This window comes from Lutjanus erythropterus, chromosome 11 (assembly GCF_056507025.1).
Source record: "Lutjanus erythropterus isolate fLutEry1 chromosome 11, fLutEry1.hap2, whole genome shotgun sequence".
NCBI lineage: Eukaryota > Metazoa > Chordata > Actinopteri > Lutjaniformes > Lutjanidae > Lutjanus > Lutjanus erythropterus.
Genome location: NC_139327.1, coordinates 3,272,497 through 3,286,167, shown reverse-complemented (window position 1 = coordinate 3,286,167; position 13,671 = coordinate 3,272,497). Strand labels below are relative to the sequence as shown.

The 13,671-nt window shown below is 37.9% G+C and overlaps 1 protein-coding gene across 1 annotated transcript in view; it reads left to right on the top strand.

Annotated features, from left to right (window-relative positions):
• Positions 1-13,671, top strand: part of atp2a3 (ATPase sarcoplasmic/endoplasmic reticulum Ca2+ transporting 3) — an 89,957-nt gene that overhangs the window by 36,158 nt on the left and 40,128 nt on the right. Inside the window, exons 4-5 of the mRNA XM_084730470.1 lie at positions 1,975-2,079; positions 3,956-4,094. Of these exons, the coding sequence (XP_084586596.1) occupies positions 1,975-2,079; positions 3,956-4,094 (244 nt within the window). The remainder of the gene's footprint in view (positions 1-1,974; positions 2,080-3,955; positions 4,095-13,671) is intronic.

Below are 13,671 nucleotides of genomic sequence, written 5' to 3'. Positions count from 1 at the left end.
GTTTAAAATTAGCCCAGTTCTTCCAGTGTAATCCCAGTGATTTTATTTCCCCAATGATCTAATTTCCTGCTGGATTTAATTTATTTTTATTGCCCTTGTCATTTTAGGAATAGTCTTGCTGCTACCCAAGAGTTTTGTCATGACCTTTTTTGTGTGTACATGAAAGACTGTATTAAATGTATTTTTTTATTTTTTATTCCCTTCAGTTCTTGTAATTTAGTTTGATCATTTTTATGAATGAGTTCCAATGAACTTGCTTAAGTTCAGCTAGAGTCAGAAAGGGTAATTAGTTCAACATAATTTCATTCTACAGTATTTGTTTTGGATGTGTGAGAAGTGTGTTTTCACTGTGCTCTGTACACTCTACTTTGCTCTCAGTCTGAAATGTTTGCAGCCTCTCGCTGTATTTGCTGCAGAGGGACGGGCCTGGACTGGCCTTTTTCCAGCCTTTCTGTTTCGAGTGCTAGGGTTGAGAAAAGAGTGAACCATGAGTGGATCTCTCTTGGTTTCAGCTTCACTTTATCACCTGCTCTTGGCTGTGGAGGTCAGAGGTTTACTGCAGTCTATAGACCAGCCATTTATAATCAGAGGTACTTCATGTACCTCAGGAAATACGGTACTTATGCTGTTTCCAGGAAAGATTGTAGAGCAGCAACTAATTTGAGGGAAAACAAAAAGATTTAATTAAAAAAAAATAATATACTGTATTGAAACAGCTCAAACTGAAACAAATAACTGACAGTAATGATTAAATAAATAAAAAAGGTTACAGAAATGGATAAATGGTTTAACTGTCTAACTACAAGTAATGGATACATAACTGTAATACTTAGCTAAAAGTAGGATAATGGATAAATGATAGATAATTAGCTAAAAGTACTGTAAAACTGGTAGATAAATAGATGAAATAGTTGAGCTAGTTCAAAGTAAAAGTACACTTTAATGGATCAGGTCATGAATATATGGTTGAATTTATTAGCCAAAAATGATTTTTTAAATGGTTTAAATAGTTAGCTAAAATTAAGATAATGGCAAAATAATTGAAATGGTTAGCTAAAAGTAAACTAATGGATACATAGTTGAAAGAGGTTAAAGTAATGAATAAATAGTTGAATGTATTAGTCAAAATTATTGTAAAATGCTTTAAATCATTAGCTAAAAGTAAGCTAATGGATAAATGTTTGAAATGATTAGCCAAAAGTAAGCTGATTGAATTTCTTGGCTAAAAGTACACTTTAATGTATAAAAAGTAAAGTTAATAATAAGTTTAAGTTATAAATAAATGGTTTATTTTAGCTAAAAGTAGCTAATGGATAAGAGGTTGAATTAATTAGCTTGAAGTACATGTTACTGGATAAATAGTTGTACTGCTCTGTTTGGAACAAGTGGATAACTCTTCAAAGTGTTACCAGAATTTCTATACACATTCATAATGCTAAGAGGATTACATTTTCAAAAGTATTTAAAAAAAGTGCTGGATAAATGGTTGAAATAATTAGCTCAAAGTTAGGTAATGATTAAAGAGGTGAAATAGTTAGCCAAAAGTTGCTAAAACCACTCCAAGTTGTAGTGTGAATACAGACTTAAGCACACTGCCACTGACAGTTCAATTGTATGAAAAAATATAGATTTTTACATAACCAGTAGTGTGAAGTGCCATTCAGTTTAATATCAGTTAAAGTGAACACATTTGGAACGTGACAGGTGGTGCTGAGGAAAGGGTGCTTGAGTTAATTTCAGAGGGCTGTTGAAGTAATCAGACAAAAAATACTGGCAACACTGTTGAATGTAACACCGGAGCTGAGCTGCAGTTCCTCTGTCCAAAGACTTTTAAAGTTCACTTTTCTTTCTCCACACTTTCGTGCAACAGCATTCAGCATTTTTCCTCCTATTAGCTACTCCTTAAAATGTATATAATGAAGCTATAATGGGAGTTGCAGTATTTAAGGTTATGTGTCCTGTATGTCCATGTAGGTGTTGGCTCTGTTTGAAGAGGGAGAGGAGACAACCACCGCCTTTGTGGAGCCTGTTGTTATTCTTCTTATCCTCATTGCCAACGCTGTTATCGGAGTCTGGCAGGTGAGAACCGACGCTCTTTATACTGTGTCTCTCTGTGTAAAGTGTGTATACTCACACTTGCCTCTTTCCACAAGGTGTTCACATGGTTACAAAGGCTGAGAAGACAGTAAAGTCGAAACATTTTATCCTGTCCACCAGGTGTTGATTCATGGATTCACCTAAAGCATCTTGTTATCCATGTGACAACGTGTTAATAGCGTGTGTACATCCAAACAGCACATTGCAGTGGAATGAGGCAGTCGACAGTGAGTCTGTGCATCGAGTCAAAACATAATCAAACCAGGGAGCTCATGCAAAATGCCCCTTCAGTTCATTTGTGTTGAAGAGGAAGCAGGAATTTTTGATGCAAGTGTCAAAAATAGAGTCAGGCGTGCATCAACACTTTGGAAAAGAAAGCCTTGTTGTACTGCTCTGTTTGGAACAAGTGGATAACTCAAACTCAAAGTGTTACCAGAATTTCTATACATATTCATAATTCTAAGAGGGGATTACATCTTCAAAAGTGATAAACTGTTTAAACAATTAGCTAAAAGTAATGGACAAATGATTGAAATAAATAGTTAAAAGTCAGCTAATGGATAAATTGTTGAAAGTAATGGAAAATCATTGAAATAATTAGCTAACAGTGAACTAAATGATAAATAATTAGCTGAAAGTAATGCAAAAATGATTTAAATTATTCACTAAAAATAGCTTGGTAAATGGTTCAAATTAGGGTTGCCCAATTAATCACAAAATTATTGAAATTTCCATATGGCCAACTGCACTATCCGAATGAACAGAAATCATATCTGCATTTTTTTAATAAAGGAAAAATATGTGAAAAAACAGCATCAAACTGAAGTCCTGTGGTGCTGCAGAGATGCTCTGGCTGACAAATGACAAATGTAAGAAAACATGTTTTCAAATGTTGCATCACCACAATTTTAATCTTTTTTTTTGTGTGTGAAAATAAAAATTGTAAGGCAAAAATTATCATTCCCACTACCTGTATTGCTTATTGCAATCACAGCATAACTCCAAATGATCACAATATGACTTTTTTTTTTTTTTTTACCTTTTCGTGTAGCCCTCGTCAAAATGCTTAAAATTACTGGATAAATGATTGAACTGATCATCTAAAAGGGAGCTAATGGATAAATGACAGGAGGTACGTCCAAAGATTGGAGAGCAGTTCAACTAATTTGAAAAAAAAAAAAAAAAAAACAGAAAATTCTTATTCAAGTTTTAAAAATACATTTAAGTTGAAATAAGTGGCTATGAGTAATGGTTAAATAGTTAAAATAGGTAATGTGAGTAATGGATAAATGGTTTAACTTATTAGCCAGAAAGAATGGCTAAATAGTTGTGTAGTTTATTAGCTAAAAGTAAACTAATGAATAAATTATTTAAATACTTCAATAAAAGTGAGCCAATTAATAAATATTTTAAAAACTTGGCTAGAAGTAATGGATAAATGAGTGAAATTATTTGTTAAAAGTGGGCTAATTGATAAATATTTCAAGTAATTAGCTTAAAGTTATGGATAAATTATAAATAATTGGCTAAAAGTAAGCTAATAGATACATTGTTGGAATACTTTGCTAAAAGTGAGCTTTTGGCTATATGGTTGAAATTATTAGCTTAAAGTAATGGATAAATTATTAAAATTCATGTGACTAGAATTTCTACATGTATTGTAGTTCAAAAAATTCTAGAGGATTTCATTTTCAAAAGTGACTTTCTCTTTTTAGTGTGTCTGTCTTACATATTTTTACTGTAGCACAGAATAATTTTTGAACGAGATTAAACTTAATTTATTGTAAAACAGTAAATTATTAATAATATTTGGCAGTTTATTAAGACATTTTAAACTTGCCCATGTCTCTCTATGCAGGAGAGAAATGCTGAGAACGCCATCGAGGCTCTGAAAGAGTACGAACCAGAAATGGGGAAGGTGTACCGCATGAACCGCAAGGCTGTCCAGAGGATCAAAGCCAGAGACATCGTCCCAGGAGACATCGTGGAGGTGGCAGGTAAGCTGCGGCTGCACCCAGTGCAACTCTTACTGTCACTCACCGACACTAATTTATTCTCGGTGTACCTCTGGAGGACTCTCCCTGCTGTCACCTGGCTGCCTGTTTGCTCCGGCTGCCACCAACATGCACAGAAACACACACTCACACAGCCTCTGCCTCCCATTCATGAGTCTGGAAACACTGTTGGAATATCTCAAACTGGATTACATAAGAGTCTTTTCTCTGGATGTGCAGGTGCCAGGGCTGCTACCCAGTTGTGTCTGTTTGTGTGTGTGTGTGAGGTTCGGTGTAAGTGGCTGTGGTCACCCCTTGTATTTAAGGCCCAGTTTAATTTTCCACAGCTTTCCCCCCTTTTCCCTTTGCTTTCCATGCTCTCAGTCTCACCACCTGGACGCTGCTGGATGTTTGTCAGCTCCTCACTCACACTCCCCCACGTTACATGCACATACACACAATTCCCCTGCTGTAAACTCGCCCATGTGTGGGCAGCCTCATCTAAAAATAGTCTTGTTGTCACTCTGGTTCCAGAACATCTGTGTATGCCAGAGTTAACGTGCGAGTGCGGACGCACACGCACAGATCATTTCACCGTCAACATGACCGGTTTTCAAGGTGTAATCCCCCACTTTGGCTGGTGGTTCGTCTCAGACGGCTCGGGGTCGGGGGCGATGATGTGTGGGAAAAGCGGAAGAGCTCAGGATGTGTGTGAGAGATTTCAGTGTTCATTCATAATCACAGCGCGGTGAGGACAGATCCACGCTGCGAGGGTTACAGTGAAGCCTTGCCACTGTTCAGTTTTAGCACAAGGTTTCAGAAACTGAAATTATTAGCTAACAGTGAGATAATTGATAAAGGGTTGAAATAATTAGCTGAAAGTGAGCTAATAGTTAAATTGTTAAAATAGCATTAATTAGCTAAAAGTGAGCTATGGATAAATTTTGAAATCATTAGCTAAGTCACTGATAAATTATTGAAATAGTTAGCTAAATGTGAGCTAATAGATAAATGTTTAAAATAGTTAGCAACATCATTGATAAATGATTGAAATAATTAGCTAAACGTAATTGAACAGATAAATGGTTGCAATAATTAGTGAAAGGATAAATCATTACCTAAGTTACTGGTTAATTGTTGATATAGTTAGCTAAATGTCAGCTAATGGCTAAATGTTTGAAATAGTTAGCAACATCATTGATATATTAAGTTGAAATAATTAGCTATAAATAAGTGAAATTATAAATGTTTGAAATCATAAGCCATTAATAAATTGTTGAAATAGTTAGCTTAATGTGAGCTAATGGATAAATGATTGAAATAGTTAGCAACGTCATTGATGAATGGTTGGAATAAGCTAATGAGCTCATGGATGAGTTGTTAAAATAGCATTAATTAGATAAAGTGAGCTAATGTATAAATGGATAAAACTGCTAGCTAAAAGTAAGAGAAATGATAAATGTTTGAAATCATTAGCCTGTGTAAGTCATTGATAAATTGTTAGCTTATTGTAAGCTAATGGATAAATGGTTGTAAAAGTTACCTAAAAGTAAGCAAAAGGATATATGTTTGAAAAGATTTGCTAAATGTAAGCTGAAGGATAGCTAAAACCACTGCAAGATGTAGTTTAAATTTAAACTTAACCACACTGGCATTGACAGGTCAGTTGTATGAAAAGAATATTGCAACAGTATTCACTTATGTAGTGCTGAATGCCATTTAATTTTAAATAATTTGAAACGCTGCTAAAGCAGAACTGAACTGCAGCTCCTCTGTCCTATTTGAGTTTGGTTTTCTTTCAAGGTTCCATAAGTGAAAGTCATCCACCCAAGGAAGTCTAACTGAGGACTTCTCACACAGCTCCTCCTCAGATTTACTAAATTGTTTCCCCTTCCTTTTCCACAGAGTCTCGTTTGCATCATTTGCGTGGGAAAATGTGAAATCCACCCTGTGTGTGTGCGTGTTTATGTGACAGGTTGCACTTCCTTGGAATTTGGGCTTGTTACAGCCAGTGTCCTCAATCAAACATGCGTGCGCACACAGCCAGACACAGGCAAGCCCACACAGGTAGCAGGCACCAAAATGACTCTTCTCTCCGTCAACCCCCCCCCCCCCACCCCCCGCCCCCACCTACCAGCACCGCCATCACCGTCACTGTCAACACCAACAGTGTCACCATGACGACACTCCGCGCTCCATTCGGCTCATCTCTGTGACGATGGAGTTCATGAGGGGTCGAGGTTTTAACGACACCTGTGATGACAGTGTGGAGCAGAGACAGATTCGACTTCAAATGAACCATCTGCTGTTTGAATAAGGGATTTGATATTATTGCTGGCTGTCAGCAGCTGCTGGTGGAGCCGTGGTGGGTGTCCCATTGTGGAGAAGAGAGGGCCGTGCAGCAACACCAACTACTTTTCTGTGTTCGGTCTTGTTATATTCTTTTTATTCTTTTAGCGTGCCTTTTAGAAACTGGCCAACTTCCTGATTTCATGCAAAAATGGCAGAAAATGCAGTTTTCAGCCCTCACATATGGAGATTTCCTGCTTTTCTTCATTTAGTACCAGATTAAACTGAGTATCTTTGGGTTTTAGACTGACTAAATGAAACATTTAAAGACATCACCTTGGACATCAGAAAACTGGGATGGACATTTTTCACATTTTCTTTTATTACATTTCATTTCATTGCAGCCCTGGATTAAATATGACATTATTAACTTTAATATTTCTCTTCATTTGATAACTTCTAATAAGTAAAAGTATTTGTACAGTAGCTAGTCCAAATTGACTAAAGGCAGGTAGATTTCTGACCTAAATTAGCTACTGGGTAAATGTAAGGTAATGGCTAAATAATTCAAATAAAAGATCAAGAGTAATCGATAATAGATCAAGCATCAAAAATAGATGCAGGGCGACTTTGAGAAAGAGGTTGTGTTGCATGGCAGTGTTAAGACACAACATAACTGCTGGATAACTTCAAAATGTCCCTCAGTCCCACGCTTGGCCAAGGAACCCACTCCCCCAAAACATTTTCTCTCTTTTTTTTGACTTTTATGCCTTTAATTCTTTAAGCTAAAGAATTTACAGGAAGGCGGAGAGAGGTGACATGCAGCAAAGGAAGGGATGGGCATCAGGGCCCAAAATTACAAATCCATCAACATCATTAAGAAATTGTATTTTTGAAGCCACCATCGATTCCTGTGCTAATCAATCTCACACCCATGCGTGTAATTTTGGTCTGCACATACCATGATGTGCATCCATGCACTCCACTTTTTTTTCATATTTGGACCTATTTTTCAACCAGTGATCAATCTGGCAATCATTTTTCCACTAATCCATTAGTTTTTTGGTTCATAAAATGTCCATAAAATGTTGATCAGTGACGTCCTCAGATGTCTTGGTTTTTTTTCACAACCCAAAAATATTCGGTTTGTCGGAGAGGAGTAAAGAAACCAGAAAATATTCACATTTAAGAAGCTGACAATTTTCTTTAAAAAAAAGAAACAAGCTAACTATTATCAAATAGTTGCTAAGTAACTTTTTTTCAAATGCATGCAGCCATATTTCTGATACATTAAATCATGAAATATATTTAAAGAAAATTGATCCAGGAGGATGTTGAACAAATTTAGTATAGGCATTGTACTCTCTGTTTTTGACTTACTTGTTGTCAAATAGCATATACAGCAGTAGTTGAAGCTGGAGGTCTGAACTTGTTTCAAGTCCAGAATGCATTTACTGTCAAAGTTGACTTTGAGAGAAGGTATGAAAGCGGTGTTATGCACTCTGCTGCATTTTTGTAAAATACCCACAGTCATATATTAAGCGCCTGGTTGTGTCTGACATAATCTTGTTGCTAAGCAGTTTTAAACAGGGGTAAACAGCTGAGGTAGGTGCTGCTGCACCACACACTCCTCTCACTGAGAAAATGTGTGTCAGAGATCTTCACGCACACCCTCCTGACTGAAACATGTCGGGGTATGGTGACAAAGAAAACAAGCAAATATTTTCCTTCCCTGCACCGATTTCCCAGGCTTTCCTGCACTTCAGATTAGCCGCTGGTTGTTCCATGGGAACTCGATGCTTGGGGGTAAAACAAACTGTATGGAGGTCTCGGAAAAGGACACTTTCGACCACAAGCGCCTTTGAGGAGAGAAAAGAACATAAATATATTTACTCGAGTTTCCACCGCTGCTGCCCCGCCGCCTGCCTTCATGTAGGTACAGTGCTGGTGATGCCAGCCACGGTTACGACACAGTTGTGATTTGCGCCTCCACTGGAACTTTCCTGGGTTTTTTTTAAATGGAGTGACTGCAGCGGTCAGGTTGTTAGGAACTCCTCGAGGGTTTACACAGTCAGGACCTGAAGGGATGGAAACCTGCACTGAGCCATTTCCCAGTAACGAGTCACGGTTACCCGGCACGTGAATGAAGACCTCTTTGCCAGGATATTATGCAACAACATTCAGATTTTGTTTGGAGTCCAGTTTTACCAAATGGAAGGAGATCTCCGGCTGGCCAAACCAGCTGACCTCCTCATTTCTTCGGATCACATGTTCAGATTATTCATAAATTCTGACAATTATGCACATTTTTTATCAGCTTTTTATTGTTTTTTTTTTTTTTTTCATGAGTTTTATTATGAACAAGAACGGGCACAGACCTACAACAGAAACAGTCTTAGGAGTGCAGAACAATATTGCTCTACTCAGTGGCTTTCAGGGGAGCCCTGCATTTTCCTGCATGTCACATGCCCGTGCAGACGTGGAACTGCATGGCAGCGCAGTCAGTGGCATGGTTACTGTAGAAAAAGTTCTACTTTTAGTACCACAGATAGTATTAACTGTCAGTAACATTTTATGCTTTTCACAGAGGCTCTAACAATAACAACAAGTCTCAATATCAAAGAATAATCAGGCCAAAAAATTAATAAAATGAAATATGTTTTGAAATCACAAAATCAGCAGGGGGACACAGGCAAAGTTTTTCTGTTTCTCATATTTACTCCTTCGAAAATCACATATCATTCGATAAAAACAATAAAGCTGAACATTTGTTAAACATTGTTCTGGAAACAAGTGAATCAAAATGAACCCACTGAGACGTATTTTAACACAGGAGGACCAAATTGGAATGTGATTAGAGAATAAACACACAGCACTGACACTATTAATATATATCCCAGCAACCTTAATGTAAAGAAAATAAAATATTACTTAAAAATGGACATTTCTTTTGGGCCCATGTCATTTTTAGGGAAGCTAAACTCCTCTGAGCTCCCCTGTAATTCACACCATGGTTCTACCATTTTCAAGGAGAACCTGTACACAGGGCCAGTATACATCAGTTTGTGTCTTCTCAGGACACATCTCCAGGTAAGGGTCAGTCCAGACACATGTCCACAACAAGTTCAAGCCTGTCCGTTGGTTTTTGTACACTTCACATTAACTTCAGTCCAAACTTACTTCATCAAATTGCTTCAAGCAACAGATCCTGACACATCCATCTTGACACATACTTATCATTATTTAACATTTACATTTATGTTGTTAAACTGATGGAAAGAAAAAAAAAAACTACAACCCCAATTCCAAAAAAGCTGGGACTAAGTGTAAAATATGAGTAAAAAGAGAATGCAATGATTTTCAACCTATTTTCCATTGAATACAGTAAAGGCAAGATAGACAATCAGTGTTTGGGAACTGAGGACACTAATTGTTGAAGTTTTGAAAGTGAAATTCTTTCTGCAGGCAGGTCAGTCTAGTGACTCTTTTACTACGGAGCCACGCTGTTAGAATACGTGCACAATATGTCTTCATTGTCTCACTGAAATAAGCAGGGACGTCTCTGGAAAAGATGTCATCTGGATGGCAGCATATGTTTCTCCAAAACCTGTATGTACCTTTCAGCATTAATGGGGCCTTCACATAAACACACCCTCACACCATCACAGCTGCTGGCTTTTGAACTTTGCACTGGTAACAATCTGAGTGGTCCTTTTCCTCTTTAGCCCAGAGGACATGACGTCCATGATTTGTGAAAACAATCTGAAATGTGGACTCGTCAGACCACAGCACACTTTTCCACTTTGTGTCAGTCCATCTCAGATGAGCTCTGGTCCAGAGAAGTCTGCAGTGTTTATGGATGTTGTTGATATATGTCTTTCTCTTTGCATGGTAGAGTCTTAACTTACATTTGTAGATGCAGGTAAACTGTGTTTACTGACAACGGTTTTCCAAAGTGTTCCTGAGTTCATGTAGTATCCTTTATACAATGATGAGGGTATTTAATGCAGTTTTAAATGCAGTGCTGCCTGAGGGGTCAAAGGTCACAGACATTCAGTATTGGTTTTCAGTAGGGCTGGGTATTGTTAAGAACCTCACGATTCGATTAGATTTCGATTCTTTAGGTTTCGATTTCGATTCGATTCGATATTGATTTAAATTCTTCAATATCGATTCAGTAAGAAGTAGAAATACACAAATAATTAAGAGTACCTGTTGGCAATTTTTAAATATTTATTTTCATGCCCATAACACATGTGGTACGTTACTTCACATCTTTGGGCAATAAAACATCTGAAAATAAAACATTAGCAGCACCATAATAGCTCACTTGTGCATATAAACCTCTGTCTTCACCTCTGTGTACAGCTTCGGGATGGCGACCTCTGTCATGTGTTTTCGTGTTGGTATAGCGTATCGTGGTTCAAGTGTGTGTACCATCTTCTTAAAACCTTCATTTTCCACGACACTGTACGGTCGAAGGTCCTTGCAAATGAAGACGGCAACAGACTCTGTTATCTTCTGTGCGCGGACAGAGCTTGGCGGTAGTTTGCAGACATATTGTTGTTGTTTGGTCGCGTGCAGCCTCCGTCCTTAAAACGCGAATCACACGAAGATGTTGCGCACAGCGCCCCCAATGGCCAGGAGGTGAATCGATTCAGAGGGTTTGCTTAATCGATATTGAATTAGGGGCCGGATAATTTCGATGCATCGATTTTTCGATATTTTTACCCACCCCTAGTTTTCAGCCTTGACCGTTACATGCAGAGATTTCTCTGGATTCTCTGAATCTTTTAATGATTTTATGGATTGTAGATGGTGAAATCTATAAATTCCTGCAGTTGTGTGTTGAGAAACATTGTTATAAAAGTGTTGCAATTTTTCACAAAGTGGTGAACCTCAGCCCATCCATGCTTGTGAACACTGAGCCTTTCATACCCAATTATGATACTGTCAGTAACCTGTTTACCTGTGGAATGTTCCACATAGGTACTTTTTGAGCTTTCTGCGACATGTTGTGTTTATGTACAAAAAACAATAAAGCTCATCAGTTTGAGCATTGAATATCTCTTTGCACTGCATTCAATTGCATACAGGACAGAAATGATTTGCAAGTCATTGCATTTTGTTCTTATGTTTTACACAACATCCCATTTTTTTTGGAATCGGAGTTTAATTTCTAATCATCCATTTCCTAGTTATGGCTTTTTACTGACTGTGAGCAGAATTTGGAGGAGATACTTGTCACGAGAATAGAGTTTGGTCGGCTTTTTGTTCCTTTTTGATAGTCAAAGCACTATGAATAATAGTCAGACAAATTTCTGATCTTTCTGATATTTAAAAGACTGCTTATGTGAACTCAACATGGCTGCATTAAGATTTAAATCTCTCTTGTAGCAGATGGAGAGTGTCTGTCTGTGGGAGTCCGTGGCAGAAAGTGGAGGTTCGATAGGGGAGCAGGAGTCTGTGGGTAGGCGTTTGAAAAGCCTCTCTTTACTGCCCTCGGCCAGTCCTGCTACAGTGAACTGGTAGCCCCCAGCCATCTCCCACACAAACACATCACACACTTCTCTCCCCCTCCGCTTATCCCACTCTTGTTCTCGCACAACCCTTCGGTGTCAGACAGAAAAAATGTAGAGAGATATGGACATGGAAGTGCAGGCTACTCAGCTCCACGCAATGCGGCCTCTTCATCTCTCACCATCTCTGTCCCGTCAGGAAAGAGGCTGTGAAAAATTCCCCTGGAGTATCTGAACATTGAGCAAATGTCAAGATGAGATGATGGAGCTCTGAGAAAAATGGAGAAAGATCAAGAAATGAAGACTCAGAAACTTATCAGCGTGAACAACCACTTTGGAAAGTTTTCTCTGTGAAGAGTGCTACGTAAGACACACTGCCTGTTGAATGTCTCCCAGTTCGTGAGGGAAGAAAAGCAAAATTTTAACAAGATGTCCAACCTTATTCATGTCGAAAAGCCACAGGAGATTCACTGGGAGTCCTTGTTTTTGTTGTGATTAATGTTGAGAAGCACTGATGGCTGATGACTCTGAGTCACCATTAATGAGACACTTATTACACAGAGCAATGATAAGGGTCCGTATTATAGAAACTTCCAGACTTTCAGATTCTTGACTGCTTGGTAACCATGGTGATCAGGGTTGAGACCTGATTTATGAAAAAAGCCATTACAGATGAACAGTTCCTAAGTCAATGTTCCTGTCCTAACTGAAAGTGAATTACACATTCTAACTTTAGGATAACAGTAGCTAATAGTAGTGTTAGCTAATGGTAGCTAACAGTTGTGTTCATTAACATGATCATACTAGTGTTAGCTAACAGTAGTGTTAGCTAGCAGTAGCTAACAATATTGCTAACAGGAGTGTTCAGTGGCTGACACTAGCTATCAGTATTGCTAACAGTAGTGTTCATTAACAGTGTAGTGTTAGCTAACAGTAGCTATCAATAGTATTTTTCAACAGTAGCTAATGGTGGTATTAGCTAGAATTAGCTAACAATACTGCTAACAGTAGTGTTCATTAGCAGTATAGTTTTATTGACTAACAGTAGCATTCATTGACTGTATAATAGTAGTGTTAGCTAACAGTAGCTATCAATAGTATTTATCAACAGTAGCTAATGGCCATGTTAGCTAACAGTAGCCAACAGTATTGCTAACAGTAGTATTTATTAACAGTAAGTAGTAGTGTTAGCTAACAGTAGCTATCGGTAGTATTTGTCAACAGTAGCAGCTAACATTAGCTAACAATATTGCTAATCATAGTGTTCATTAACAGTATAATAGTAGTGTTAGCTAAAATTAGTGATCGGTAGTATTTGTCAGCAGTAGCAAAGGCAACTTTTAGCTAACAGGAGCTAACAGTATTGCTAACAATAGTGTTCATTAACAGTATAATAGTAGTGTTAGCTAACAGTAGTGTTTGTTAACAGTTTAACTTTAGTGTTCACAGTAGCCAGGGCCAGCCCAAGCCTTCACGGGGCCCTATTTGGAGGCCCTCCACCTCAGTGCCACTGATACTAATGGCTATTATTATTGCACACCTACTGCAACTTTAACACACCCATTATCAATTTTATTAGTTGTAGCTGTGTTGTGTACATCATGCTAATGTCAGCCAAGCATGTTTATAAAAACTCATTTCAAGCTCTGTTGGGGGCCCTTTAGTAAGCAGGCACTCAGTTCACTTATACCTTAGGCTCCGACAGTAACAGTAGTGCTTGGTAGTAAAAACTAGTGTTAGCTAACAGTAGCAAATGCGACCATTCACAAAAA